Raw genomic sequence first — 15,570 nt, forward strand, 5'->3', positions numbered from 1 at the left:
AAGACAAAAACATAAAATCGGCTACACAAAGAAATACAAAATGTTTTTGAAAGGACTCTAGTTACCTTTTTACAAAACCATAGAATGTCAACTTACTTGAAGTCATCATTCTCTTTGTACAAAGCATTAAATACCTCCTGTAACAAATCCTTGTTAATATCCTTCTCAAAGAATGTCGACCTTCTTTTAGTCCTCATTCTCTCTGAAGACTTTGAAAAACACAACATAAAGAAAACACTTGACATGACTATGTACAAATATATATCTCAAAGCACTCAGTGTACTTACACTCATTTAAAGTAAAGAAGTACTTATGTACCTCAAATCATTAATTAGAATAAAGACAAAACTACAATCCAACGTTCAATGTACTATTGTAAGAAATAGACTTTTTACATAAAATATGTATTACCTAAAATATTACAACGACTAGTGTACCCTATATTTTACTTTTATGGAAAAAGGCATTCTCGAATTTCTCTAAAAGATATTTTTGAAATGACATAACATTTCACATTTCAAAAAGGCTACGATTTCAAAATGTAACGACTATTTTTTCAAAAGCTATATAAACACACTCAAATAAACTATTCAACAAGTGGAAATGGAATAGACGCGTGAGCTTACAACAAGAAAAATTCCTATTCGATATTTGAAAAAGAGAGCCTTGAAAAAGAAAGAGAAAAAGAAAAGAAAGAAAAGAGAAAAAGTCAAGTCCAGCTCTTTGACAAAGAGCATCCTCTGAGTGACAAACAGAACATTCTGAGAATCCTTCATTCGTGCATTCATATCATTCTGAAGGTTCTATAGGAAGTATTGTAACTCTGTTATTCACTGTTTTCCTTCTTTGTTGAAAGAAGTAGACCTCTGTGAAAGAGGGTGTTGCCCTTCTCTGTTGAGAGAAGAAGACCTCTGTGAAAGAGGGTGTTGCCCTTCTCTGTTGAGAGAAGAAGACCTCTGTGAAAGAGGGTGTTGTCCTTCTCTGTTGAGGGAAGAAGACCTCTGTGGAAGAGGGTGTACCCCTTCTCTGTTGAGAGAAGAAGACCTCTGAGGAAGATGGTGTTGTACTATTTATCCGGTGACTTGGATGTTATAGTGGAAAACTCAAGTGGTTTGCTTGGGGACTGGATGTAGGTCTGGGTACTGACCGAACCAGTATAAATTCTGTGTTTTATGTGTTGTGCCTTATTGCCTGATTATTTTATTTTATCGATCTTTATCGTATTTCACTATTCACCCCCCCTCTAGTGGAATTTCAATGTGGCTAGGTCGGATGCAAACACTGCTCAGGAGTCTGATGTTGTTGTCTATGTGCAAGAGAAAATGCAGTGTATGCTCTGACGAAGAGGTTGCATCGGAAAAGAAGGTTTGGTGCTCATGGACAGGTAAAAATTCATTGCAACTGACTGATTTCATTGATTAAATTGATATATATATATATATATATATATATATATATATATATATATTGATATTATTCATGAATACAATTGATTAGTTTGTCATGTATGTGTGTAAAATATAAAAATTTATTGTAATTGACTGATTTTATTAATTAAATTAAGATATATATTGCTACTATACATGAATGTAATTGATTAGTTTGTCATGTATGCGTGCAAAATATAGAAATTCATTGTAATTGAATGATTTTGATTATATATATATATATATATATATATATATATATATATATATATATATATATATTGCTACTATACATGAATGCAATTGATTAGTTTATCATGTATGTGTGCAAAATATAAAAAATTATTATAATTGACTGATTTTATTGACTAAAATAATATATATATATATTGGTACTATACATGAATGCAATTGATTAGTTTGTCATGTATGTGTGTAAAATATAGAAATTCATTGTAATTGATTGATTTTATTGATTAAATTGATATATATATATATATATATATATATATATATATATATATATATATATTGGTACTATACATGAATACAATTGATTAGTTTGTCAGGTATGTATGCAAAATATAAAAATTCATTGTAATTGACTGATTTCATTGATTAAATTGATATATATATATATATATATACATGAATGCAATTGATTAGTTTGTCATATATGTGTGTAAAATATAAAAAATATTATAATTGATTGATTTTATTGATTAAATTGAGATATATACATATATATTGCTACTATACATGAATGCAATTGATTAGTTTATTATATATGTGTGTAAAATGTAGAAATTCATTATAATTGACTGATTTTATTGGTGAAATTGACACACACACACACACACACACATATATATATATATATCAATTTAATCAATTGTAATGAATTTATATATTTTGCACATATACATGACAAACTAATTAATTATCTTCATGTATGTATATATATATATATATATATATATATATATATATATTCATTACAATTGACTGATTTAATTGATTATATATATATATTGCTACTATACATGAATTTATTGAAATTAACTGATTTGAGTGAAATTAATTTGGATTGCACGATTCCCAACCAATTGATTTAGAAGAGACAACATCCTAAATGCATCGGTTCTACTAGAACCAAGCACACTAATGGTTTTTAACACTAATAGAGAAAGTGAATGATTTATTGGATGGAATGCATTTTCATAAATTCTTGGAGATCACACAATGGAACATTAGTCACCCCCTCTTAGAGGCCATTATATAATTTTAAAATTTGGCAACCAATACATTCCAATTTAGAGACCTTGAGATGACCACCATGTTTGGAGGACATGGCACAAATAACCGGATTAAAGTGGCATGGAGAGTCAGTTAGTGGATAACAGTGGAGAAATTTTAAGCAGTTGTCTGATATTTATTTATAAGCAGATGATGATGTGTTTGAAGCCGATAAGATCAAGTTTTCATGCCTTATGAGCAATTATGACCCTAGTAAGGTAAGAAGGATGAAAACAAAACTATTGTGTGTTTGAGGGAAGGGTATTAGTAAGGTGGACAAGACAGTGAGAGCATTTTTGCTATACTTCTTTGGATCATACTTATTTATACACATTGGTGGGAAGTCGGTTCATGCATCCTATATCAAACTATTAAAAGACTTGGATTACATCAATTAATACGCATGGGGAGCAATCACACTTGCACACCGGTATGCAAGTTTGAGTAGCACAAGGAGTGAAAGAAAAAACATGGTCTGGATGTTTGGAGGTATTTATTTCTTTATTGTACCTAAACTTTTGATTTATAGTTATTTATATACTTACATACTGTGTATTAATCCTCGTTAATCATTATTATACAAGTTTGGATATGGAGCACATATCTATTGAAAGGCCCTAGATGTGTGACATTGCATATGAATTTTCATGTGTCGTAATGTGTAGTCGTCTATGCAATAAAAAGAGCTATGATCGAAGATTAGTGGGTCTTCGCATGTCACGTGCCGAGTGCACTGCATCGCTTCACAAGCTCACTAGGGCAAGAGTAAGTATCGTTGTTTATAATTTGTATATTTTTTAAAAAAATGCATGTCTGTAGACCTAACCATAAAGAAAATATAGGTAAAGTGGTGCCCCTATGTAAGCGTATTAGAGGGTAAGGAGAATGCCGATGAGGTTGTGGGGGTGAAGGACTTTTGGATACACAATATGAATGGAGTTGAGCACCAAATAACCAGTTGAGTCATTCGGCAATTTAGGTTTGTTCAGCAACCAACCAGTCGCCCTTGCACAGTTAGCAAATTTATATCGCATGCCACAAAGGATCTGATAAAGAATTACCCCACGATATTCCTCTTCGAACTTTAAGACTGACGCAAGGGTGACAAAGACATCAGCTTGTCATCCATGGAATATGCCACCAATGGCGATTTTGTAGCAATTCAGATGGTTACATGTTCTTTAACGGCAAAGATGGTCTTTCAGGGAGAGAAGAAAGTTGGAGAGAAGCACGGAAAGACCATAAGTGGATCAAAGGGAGAGTTGACTCGTACCCTTGAAAAAATATGCATGCTAAAGAATATGGTACATACTCAAGAGGATATAATATGTACTCAAGCTGGTCTTCTGGAGAATGCAAATAAGGTCATCAATGAGCTTCGATCATGGCAATCACAACATCCTCAACCATAGAAATTTATTTAATTATTTTTTATTTTTTTATATATTCAAAGATCAATATTGTAACTCATTGATTTATATATAATGTCAGTTGAATGTTTCTATGAATGATTTTTTATATTAAGTCATTTGTTTGTCATTCATTTGTATATAATGTCATTGATTGAATGTTTAAATGATTTGAATGTAAAACTGAAACCACTGTTGAATGTTTAAACTGAAACCAATACTCTAACCATTTAAATGATTTGAATGTTCAAATTGAAAGCACTGTTGAATTATTTTTATATAACGTCATTGTTTATATGTTTTCAAATCATTTAAATGTTTAAATGATTTGAATGCATGCTTGCTTACATTCACTGTTGTTTGAGTTGTTATATGCGAAAATCCATAACGGATTTATATATGATTCAAGAAATTTATAAAAAAATAATTTTTTTTACATATTTATCATAATTTTATAAATATTTATTTATGATATTTGCGATATTTGAAGATTCACAAATAACTTCATGCATGCGAGGGCATTCAATATATGCAAAAAAGTAAGATGTTTGCAAAATTAATGGTAAGTGTATCACAAATATATTTATGTGAAATGTTAATGTATATGCGAAAGAATATGATATTTGCGATTTTGGAAGTTTCAGTTTCACCAAGATTTTACAAATAAATTTATACGAGTTTGTGAGGTCTAAATTCGCATAAAAAACCTGTGATTCTTGATTTAAGTGGGTGTTGGACATATTCGATGAGCGGTGCAATTTTAGAACAAAAATGCCTAAATTCACTATTGCGCAGAGTAAAAGTATCTTAATGATATCAGATATTTGCGATTTTTGACATTGGGACAATATCGAAAAATTATAGAATTTTTATAGAATCACATTAAATTATCGACACAAAAGAAAATATTTGTACGTTGTTAAAAGTTCACTCCGGTACACCCCAACCACCTTACCTAACCTTATTGTTTTTTTCATATTCATGAAATGACTCAAGATGTAGGGGTTCCCGGCCAAAAACCAGTTATCATGTGAAAAGTTGAAGCTTATTAGGAAAATATTTTTCTCTAATACGTAATCTTATTAAAGCAGAAGCAAGATAGCTAAAGCAAATTTTTTGAATTTTCATAACATATTTTTTTAATTGCATTAGTGTCATGATTTTTTAGTGTCAATATTAATTTGTTTGCGTAGTACAATTTTTCTCTCTAAAAAATTGTGTTACATGATAATCTTGTAAATTTTATCAAAATAACAATATTAGGTAGCTCTTTTTTTCTCACGGTGCCCATCTCTAAGCAAATTTTATATTTATTTTAAATAATTACTACGTAATGAAATAGCTCTCTCTCTCTCTCTCTCTCTCTCCAGGTGTCCAACATTAAAGCGTTACCATTGCAACTACCTCTCTATTTATCTGTTTTATTATATATATTATTCTTCTCTTTACCACACGTTATGATTTTTATCGTAATCATTTGTTTTGGTATATATATATATATAATGTACGGTTCCATATCTATTTTTTTTAATAAAGCCCCTCCTCTTGAACGGTCTGCCCTACTTAATCATATAAATGTTCAACTCTCTCTCTCACGTCCGCTTAGGAGGGGCAACGGGGGTGGCCATCCTCAAATTGGGTGAGACGAGAACGAAGGCAGCCACTAGAGAGTCTTGAGAGGCCGTATCATCGGTTACGTGGCAGAACATCAATCTCTCACTGGTACATGAGGTAGAGGTGAGAGGAGGGTGGGGAGTCGATATTGCAGGCGAGAGTTAATATGGATCGTGTGAAAAGCGTGGTCGAGTTAAAAAGAGATGCACAGCACAACCAATGACCAACCGGCCTCCCCATGCTCTTCTATCTATTGGGTTAGAGAGAGAGAGAGAGAGAGTATTTAAAGGTAATCAGGTGATTGTGGGTTTAGCGTCAAATTGTAGAAGCCAACAAACCCATTTTTTTCTCTGTCTCTCTCGCTCTCAGTGTCCAAAGCTGCACAGAGAGGCTGTTAAAAGGGTAACAACTAACATGGTTCTTTTGCTTGTTTTATTTTGAGTTTCATATATTCTCTCCTTCCTCTCCATGTGCTTCTCCTCCCCCTGCCCTCCTCCTTTTCTCTTTGTGATCTCTTTAAGGGAATGCTCAATCCATATCTCCTGCAAGTTTCGGCTAGAATGAACACCAAAAGATATATATGGTTGGATTGTGAGTAGCCAAAATATTATTTGTATCTAATTGTTTTCCTACTATCAATAGGATTGGGCCGCACAACAAAAGAGAACAAGGTTTCGCATCATCTCTCTCTTTTCATAATAGGTTATGTGTTTAACGTTCTCCTCTAAGGTTTATTGCTCATCAATATATCTCTCAAATATTTGCTATTCAAACATCTCAACATATATACCAGCAAGTAATCACAAACCTTTAGAGCGCTTGTACCACGCAAATTCATGTTAGTAACAAGCTTAATCAATCTCATGAAAATTAAAAAACAAAATTTAATATATATAGCATACATGTAGGGTTTTTAAGACCTTTAAAAATCATGGCTCACAATGTATCAAGACCTCATAACTTAAAAAAATCTTATTTTTTATGTCATAAAAACATGATACAAAACATGATTCTTATCAAATTAACTATGTTTACATCCATAAGGTTGAGAAGATACAACCTACTTCTAGTATGTGGGAGTAGGTGCTCCCAGAGTACCGTAGCATCTCTCTCTCTCTCTCTCTCTCTCTATATATATATATATATATATATATATATAATGCATGGATTTTTTTTTCAAAAAGATTGTGATATATGCATGTCTCAAATCTTTCCTTTGAAGCCTCGTTTTTATTCAATGTTAAAAAACTCTCTCAACACGTTGTTACTCAAACATCATCAATTATTAAGCAATCACAAACACTAAGGCTCCGTTTGGATGACACCAAAAACCAGGGTTTTGGTGTTTTTGGTGAAAACCCGTTTAAAACACCAAAATTGGGTTTTTGATTTAGTTGGATGCCAAAAACGTAGTTTTGGCAAACCAAGTTTCTTGAAAACTTGGGTTACTTGGTAGTCTTTTCACAACCCAAACCTGGGTTTATCGAGAAGTTGGGGGCCATTGCCCTCTCCCCCACCCTCTCTCAAACGGCCTTTTTGTGGGCATCATATGGTGTTGATGTTTCTGGCTGCGACCCCTCAGAAAATGGATGGCATGGTACTATCCAGGCCTGGCTTGGCCATGCCAGCCATTTTCCAACCGGTTGCCAGATGGAAACGGCAGGAACATTTTTTGTTTCATTTTTTCCATGTTTGGCTAATTTTTGGCCATCTAACGGTCAAAAAATAACCGAGCTGGCATCACCAGTCATGCTAGCCGGTGCCAGCCTGGCCATTTTCCAGGCAGTAGATCAAACCATCAAAAAATGGCCATGTGTTTTCCCCTTTTTCTGGCTTTTATTTCAACGCGGGGCCTTTTCTAGCCATCTAGCGGTTGTAAAATGGCTGGGCTGGCACTGGCTGGCATGGCTAGTGCCAGCCCAGCTATTCTCTGGCCAGTAGATAGCCAAAAAATGGCAGGCATATTTATTTATTTTTTAATACCTAGACATTTTCTGGCTAGTAGATGATTAAAAAATGTCCGGGCGATTTTCCTTTGGTTTTTGGCTTTTATTTCAAAGCCTGGCCTTTTTCTAGCCATTTACTGTCTGAAAAATGGCCTGGCTTGCATGGCTGGTGTAGGTCGATGCCAGCCCAGCCATTTTTCGGCCTAGCCATTCTCCGGTCAGTAGATGGCTGTAAAATAGCCAGGCATTTTTTTCTTTATTTTTTTTTGTTAACACCTAGCCATTTTCTGATCATCTACTTGCCAGAAAATGGTCAAGTTAGCATGGTCGGTGCTGGCCAGTGCTAGACTAGCTATTTTCCAGCTTGTGGTTGGCCGGAAAGTGACAATCATTGATTTTTTTTTTTTACTTTTTTTTTGCAAACCAAAAACCTAAAAAACTAGGTTTTTGGTCAGCCAAACACCTAAAAACCCAAATTTTTGCCAAAAAACTTGTTTAGAAGCAAAACCAAGGTTTTGCCTCCTATCATCCAAACGGGGCCTAAAAATGCTTTAGGCTAATTAGTAAACCTCTTTTTTTCTTTTTTTTTAAAGGCAAGCTGGGGTTAGGCAGACCCCTACCAGTTATACAACTACACCATACCATTGGGTTTTGAACCTGCAACGTCCCAATACAAGGTGACATGCACTAGCTGCTCCTAACAGACAAGTGGAGCCCTCATTGGTTAAGTAAATCTCCTTTTGATGATGAGCTTATAGTGAACATATGTTGCTGGATTATTGTCGGTATAAACTTGCTGCTTCTCTCTCTCTCTCTCTCTCTCTCTTGAGGTGGAAACAAAAATTAAAATTTCAGATAGGAAGAACTAAGTGCATGGCATATGCTATACATGCATCAGGTAAAGGAGTCGCCAACCTGAAAACAAAATAAAACAGACGGGACAGTACAGACTATAACAAAACAGAAATTCCTGTGGAAAAGGAGACTATTGAGCACATGTATATGTACCTCTACAGTAGAAACTTAAATTATATCATGAGGGAATGATATTATTCAGCATCATCATTCTTCTTTCATCTTCACGCTCCTTATTGTCCCACTCACTGATCTCGATGTTCGCAGCATGATGGAAGTTTGCTGGCCTTACTTTGATCCAGAATTCGAAACCCTGGCCGAGAAATATCATGGTCCAAGGTTAGAAAGGACACTATGTTTGCTTTGTACATAATAAGGGTAACCATCAGGCGAGTTGGGATCAAAGGAGCGGCTATGTGCCATAGCCAATCACATGACAGCATTGCATGGGGCCCACAGTTACAGACTGCAGGCCCCACATGAAATGCTGTCAAGTGATTGGCTATACGTTACATATATAGCCGCTCCCTGGATCCCTGGCTGGGTGCCCGACCGGCTGTTGTGTACTCCGCCCATAACGGGTCAGGCTCGGGCTGCAAAATGCAACCCAGGCCCGAATGAACTCAGGCCGGGCTGGCCACCCTAAGTTTTACATGGACATTTAGCTCACTACATTGTCATCTTCTTATGGAACCGTATATTTGATCGGTAAAGGGTGTGCGTGGACAATGAAAGCCTTGAAGATTGCACGGTGGTCAAGGTTGATAGCGGCAACAAGCAAGGCCTACTTCTGGATGTGGTGCAGACTTTGACAGAGATGGACCTGATAATCTCAAAGGGCTACATCTCTTCTGATGGTGGATGGTTTATGGATGGTCTGTATCATCGGTATTCTCTACCATCTATCTCATATATCATCCCTTCAAAACTTTGCTTAACATATATATATATATATATATTTCAATAACGTTGGCAGTTTTTCACGTGACGGACCAGCTAGGACACAAACTCACTGACGAGAGGCTCATCAATTATATAGAACAGGTAAGTCCCCAAGGGGTTTGGCATAATGGTAGAAGACCTAGGCTGCTTGACGGGCGGTCAAAGGTTTAAAATCCCACCCGCATCACTCTCCTTCACAAGCCCAAACAAGGCGATTGGGGGGCAAGGGGGATGCATTCTTGAAGTTTTACGCTACCAGGACGGTGACCGTAAGTACAGCAGGCTAAGCTAGTGCGACTAGGTCTCCGATCCTGAGGGCAGTTTCTTCTTCACACACACAAAAAAAAGAAAAATTATATGGAACACGTAAATTGCAGAACAGTGCTTTAAATAATATTTGATGCAAAAGCTAGCTGGATCTATAGTTCATAAATATTGCCCAAACCAGGTCCACGTTCATCAGTACTCAACAAGTTTGGGCTATATCTGATCATCTTGTTGGATCTAATTTACAGGTCCAGTTCTGATTATGTACGTAGTTGGCTGATATCTTGTTTTTAATTTTTAATTTTTTTTTGCAGGCAATTACTGAACCAAGGGAGCCCCCAAAGACTGGAGAGATCACTACCTGTCTTGGCAATGTTGTCGGGTCGGAATCAATCTCGGACCAGACCGCCATAGAGATGACTGCAGGCGACCGACCCGGACTCCTCTCTGAGATCTCGGCTGTGCTTAATGAGCTCGGTTGCAACGTGGTGGCAGCGCACGCGTGGACACACAATGCGCGGCTAGCCTGCATTGTCTATGTCACTGACGAGTCGACCTCGGGCCGGATCAAGGACCCGGATAGGCTGGCAGATATCCAAGACCACCTGTCTACGGTGCTCAAGGCATCAGAGGACCAGCAGCGGGGCAGGTCCGCATCAACTGGGTTCAACAACAACCGGATCGCGTGCGCAGACAGGCGGCTGCACCAGCTTATGCTTGAGGACAGGGACTTTGAGGAGGTCCACAGCAGGTGGGCCCCACACAACTCAGAGCAGGGAGAAGACAACCTGGATCAGAAGCAGTGTGACAGCGGTATAAGCATAGTGATCGACGGGTGCAAAGCGAAAGGCTACTCGGTGGTCAGCATTCGGTGCAAGGACAGACCCAAGCTCATGTTTGACACGGTGTGCACCCTCACCGATATGCAGTATGTGGTCTTCCACGCTACCGTCACGTCTCACGGGTCCTTGGCATTTCAGGTATAAGGTTAAGCCATGTTTGATCGGATCGGATATCCAACAGAAATCATAACCCAAACATGTCCTGCATATTACTCGGGCCAGGTTAAGGTCATAACCGGCCGGAACAATATTCAGGTCGAAATTTTGGGTTTAGGTTCGGTCGGAAGGTAACCGATACAAACCAGAAGAGCATGTTGATTTCCTCTCTATCTTGCACCTTTTTATACAAGAAAAATCACAGGGATGTCACTGGAACTTTGTTACAGGAGTACTGCATTCGGCACATGGATGGGAGCACGTTAGACACACAGAGTGAGAAGCAGCGAGTAGGCAAGTGCTTAGCAGCAGCCATAGAACGAAGGGTGTGTGAGGTGAGTGAGCGAGCGATCGAGCGAGCGATTAATCTTCTGATCATGATTGAGCAATTTGAATTCTTTTGCAGACTGTGTGACATTCTGTTGTTGTTGGCAGGGTATTCGGGTTGAACTCTGTGCCCGCAGCCCGGTCGATCTGCTTTCGGAAGCGACACGGCTTCTCCGCGAGAACGGCCTGTCCGTGGTCCGGGCCGACGTTTCGACGCACAGAGGGAAATCGGTGAACGTGTTTTACGTGAGAGATGCATCAGGCAATGCTGTGGATATGAAGGCAGTGGAGTCCATAAGGAGAGGGATGGATCCATGGGTCGTGAAGGTGAAGGACGTGCAGCTCCGGTCCAGTTCCCCTGAGAGGCCCAGCTGGTTCTCCATCGGTGGGATGCTCAAGTCTCAGATTGAACGCCTCTCTCATGACTTTGTTTCCATAAGATGAACTTGAATGAAACCAATTCAGGAGTTATCAATCTGTACCGATGTGCACATTTGTACATTGTACTAGAGTATTAAGTAGTCCGCCTTGTGAAGACTTCTCAAAGAAGAACAATATCTTACCGACACATAAGCGCATGTTATATATATATATATATATATATATATATATATATATATATATATATATATATATATATATATATATATATATATATATATCATGGTTTGCTTAGTAAAGAATTTCAGATTAAATTGTTTCAAACCTAATTTCATCTAAATCCTGAAATTTTAGTCCTAGTGTAGAAAATGGAAATAATTTCTTAGAAAACCTATTTACATCACACACAATATATGAAACATTTTGTTTACTACGCAGATCATATCCACAGAGCTTGATCAGCAAAACACTTGAAAACTAGATAGATCTACAGATAGCATAGTATTATTTGTGGTACCATACAATCTGGCAGCTTAAATATGATTCCAACATTGCATCACATGTTCTACGGACCTGATCATACATCTGTTATCTTTCATAGTTTTCATAGTAAATGCAAGTATTAAATTAGGAGATTTTGATGTTTAGAAAGATCATTAGAAGAATTTAAAAATCAACTGACCAAAATTAGCTACAATTTGGTAATAAAAGTTCAATTAAATTGCTTAAAACTTTCTTTAAAGGAATAGGGAGCCCACAAAGTTGTCATAAACGCCAGATGTAATTCGAAACCCACCTGTTGAAGTAATTGAACATATTCTTCTTCTTTCTTTTTTTTTTTAAAACAAGCTGGGGTTAGGCAGACCCCAGCCAGTTAAACGTCCCACCACAGGGAGACGTGTACTGACAGCCACGCGGAGCCCCCGGTTGGTTAATTCAACATATTATTGTACTTAGGACAAAGTGTAGAACCAGCCGAGGTATTTACATCAGCCTTCAAGAGGGAATAACTCATTTTTATCCAAACACTAATAGGTTGCATATTAATGAATGATGTATATCTAGGTTTATGGTGTATTGTCACTAAAAATAAAGATATTGAGATTGGACTTTCCAATGGATTTAAGGCTTCTCGATGCAGCCAATATATATTCAACTTCTCACTGCCAAAATGCATCATGGATCTATCTTATGGTCTGGTTTTACATTGAAATGATTAGGCCTTAAATACAATTCTTAATGAACAAACCATGACAAATACATTTACTCGGTTTAATACTTGCAACTGTGCCTTTATATTAAAAAGTATAGAATTATGAATAGTATCAATATAAATAAATAAATAGAATTTCAGAAAAGTGAGGCTTATTTTTGAAATTTGAGGCAAAAAGTTGAGCATGCACGATTCAGTAGGAATCCACCTTTGGATCATTTTTTTTTGCCAAACATGTTTTTATGAATCAGGAAAAAATAGATGCATTTATAACCATTGGTTTTTGAATAGCTGAAAAAAACCTGCATACGTACGGGTCAGATTATCGCCATACAAAAGTTGGTTCCCACTAATAAAAAACATGCAGAACACATTTATGGTGTTAGATATAATGAAAAAAAAAAACATTCTTTGCTAAGCCAATTGTAAATAAATCAACTGTCGCAAACATTAACCCATATATATAGGGAAACTGAAATATGTAAACTAATATGAACCAAGATTTTCATAGTTTTTTTGCAAATCTAACGCTGCAGAAGCATTCAGAATTATCCATATGCTTGGAATCAACTATTAGATTGTCATAATCGGATCAATAAATGTGATTTTGTATACTTGAATATTTACAAAAATTACAGGCCGTTGAATTTCAAGCCTTAAAAGATCCTTCTTATACATCGTAATCGGATGATCTAGAAATCTGTTTATATAAAACCAAGCATCTAAATCACATCCGTACAATGAAATTTTAGGAAAAAAACAATGAAAATCTTACACAATCAATGTCTCAGAATTTTTGTAAATATTCAAGCATACAAAATCACATTTATTGATCCAATTAAGATAATCCAATAGTCAATTTCAAGCAAATGGACCACGTTGAATGCATCTACAAGGTTAGATTTGCCAAAAACCTATGTAAATCTCAATTCATACTAGTTTACATATTTTGTTGTTTTACATATTTCGTGAAAAAACTTGAGGAAACAAGTGCCACTTTTGCCATGCTGATCCCTATAAAATTTAGCGAAAAGGATCGGCCAGCCAGCATGATCATTTCAAAAGCAAATGAATTTGTGTACACTGATCATGCATAAGTTTATGCATATTCTTTATATATTTACGTGCATGATTACGTGTGAAAAGTGATTAATAATGTTCATTTGTTAAAAGTTTTATTGATTTCAATCAAAAAGTAATTTGAGCAAATTAGTGTCCTTTTGAGTTTTTAGCAAAATTTAATAAGTTGTTGGGAAATAATTTTAAAAAAGAGTTTATTTTGAAATTTTGAAAATTTATGAATTCTTTTATAAATTTTCATAAAAACAGGTTTAACCCTAATCTTTTTTTTATAAATAGCATCATTAGAATAGAGGGGGGCGTCTTTCTCATCTTGGATCTCACGCTCCCCCCCCCCCCCCTTTTTTTCTCTCTCTCTCCCAGTTTTCTCATTCCCTCTCTTCTACCTTCTTCCTCCTCTTCTTTCTTCTAGCCTCTTCTTCGCTGGCATAATATTTCTCTTTCATCGGAGAGGGGTAACGTGACGAGCACACGTTGAAAGGCCGCTCTTTTTCTCAACCCCTCCGTCGGAGGTGAGCCGTACGACAAGTCTCTTCTCCCCCGCCTCGTTATTTGATTTATATCTAGGATAGATTTGTTTTAAGTCATTAAATGCATAAAATAATTTGTAGTTTAGTATAACATATAGCATAATCGTACATTTAGCATAGAGTAGAATTTAAGTTTCTGATGTATTTAGTGGTTGAGTTGCAGTGTCGTTGCATTAGTCGTTTAGCGGGTCATTGTCTTGTTCAGAACACGCATAGCGTGAAACCCTCACGGAGCCATTCACGAATCTGTGCGCTCACACATTTTTTTTTATCAGACTGCAGCAAGAGATATCAAACTGCATGATTTTTTTCTGCAGTCCTTTTTTTACTAGCGTGAAGAGCAAACCACGCAGTGGGCGTGATTGGCGAGTTCAGGCTTTTCATTGAGTGGACCAAAGTTAATTTGTTGATTCTTGCACCAAAGAAACTCAGTTTGCCTTTGTCTGATCTGTCATCTAATTAACCTGATCAGATCAGGCGTTGTTGCAGATCTGCGCAGGTTCACATCTCAGGGATTCAGCGCATTAGTAGTCTGCTCAATCCGATCTGCTATCTTGCCCGGAATCTGCTGGAACTGAAAAGGAAAAAAAAATTACATTGTCAAACTAACCAGAATATTTTTCTTTATCTGCAAGTAATCAATATAAAGCTGGTGTAACGTTTTCTGCTATAAATACTGATTGAAATTAACGTCAATCACGATTTAGCGTGAATGCATTCGTAGCTTGCGTGAGTCAATCTAAACAAATTGGTGTTCTTTATTAGCTAGATATCAAAGCAGGTTATATGTCCCCCCAACAGGGCAGTTAGCTACATCTCATGTTCGGGGGTCCCAAAGAGCACCACCTATGTAAGCATGTGCGTCTCGTATATACATTAGGTTGATAAGCATGCAATACTTTTAGTTAAGAGTTGTCGTACGATGGTAGTTTGTGGGTTGTTTTAGCATCGTTTTTAATTAGCTGGTAAATTACCATTGCTTCTTGGTCAGATTTAGCTTAATCTATTTTGACTTTAGTTAATTAAATTCTTTATTGTGTGCCATATTCAGTTAGTTAATTAGATAATGTTAATTTAGTTATTGTCGTTTCCATTGATTTCCGTTGTTAGTAACTAACCCTTTCGTTTTAGAAAACCGTCCACTTTTTGTTTTCATGTTTTGTTTTCCTTTTCTTCTTTTCTTTATTTTTTTGTGTTTGTGTTTGTGCTTGCAGGAAGACTTATGTGAAGGATACAAGCGCAATAGCGAAAGATCATACACGCACTACGAAAAAAAAGCTAGAG

General features: G+C 36.4%; 1 protein-coding gene across 3 annotated transcripts; it reads left to right on the forward strand.

The window, feature by feature from the left end:
* Window positions 1-6,064: 6,064 nt before the first annotated feature.
* Window positions 6,065-11,563, forward strand: LOC149837445 (ACT domain-containing protein ACR2-like). 3 transcript variants are annotated; one of them, XM_090007377.1, is made up of 7 exons: window positions 6,065-6,149; window positions 8,816-8,887; window positions 9,263-9,423; window positions 9,525-9,592; window positions 10,072-10,737; window positions 10,986-11,090; window positions 11,191-11,563. In XM_090007377.1, exons 2-7 carry the CDS (start codon window positions 8,817-8,819, stop codon window positions 11,524-11,526), a joined length of 1,407 nt encoding a protein of 468 aa, XP_089863503.1. In that variant the 5' UTR covers window positions 6,065-6,149; window position 8,816; the 3' UTR covers window positions 11,527-11,563. The 3 variants fall into 3 exon arrangements, with proteins under 3 accessions (XP_089863503.1, XP_089863505.1, XP_089863504.1); XM_090007378.1 differs by lacking the exons at window positions 6,065-6,149; window positions 8,816-8,887 and having other exon boundaries at window positions 9,379-9,436; window positions 9,545-9,592; XM_090007379.1 differs by lacking the exons at window positions 6,065-6,149; window positions 8,816-8,887; window positions 9,525-9,592 and having other exon boundaries at window positions 9,368-9,423.
* Window positions 11,564-15,570: the final 4,007 nt, after the last annotated feature.

The sequence above is a fragment of the Nuphar pumila genome, chromosome 5 (genome assembly GCF_984573655.1).
Source record: "Nuphar pumila chromosome 5, dmNupPumi1.hap1.1, whole genome shotgun sequence".
NCBI classification, from domain to species: domain Eukaryota; kingdom Viridiplantae; phylum Streptophyta; class Magnoliopsida; order Nymphaeales; family Nymphaeaceae; genus Nuphar; species Nuphar pumila.

Excerpts from the sequence above, each read along its gene's own strand:
- LOC149837445 (XM_090007377.1), top strand. The coding sequence starts at position 8,817 with ATGATGGAAGTTTGCTGGCCTTACTTTGATCCAGAATTCGAAACCCTG. Across the intron at positions 10,738-10,985 it reads ACGGGTCCTTGGCATTTCAG|GAGTACTGCATTCGGCACAT; the intron begins GTATAAGGTTAA and ends ACTTTGTTACAG. Across the intron at positions 11,091-11,190 it reads TAGAACGAAGGGTGTGTGAG|GGTATTCGGGTTGAACTCTG; the intron begins GTGAGTGAGCGA and ends TGTTGTTGGCAG.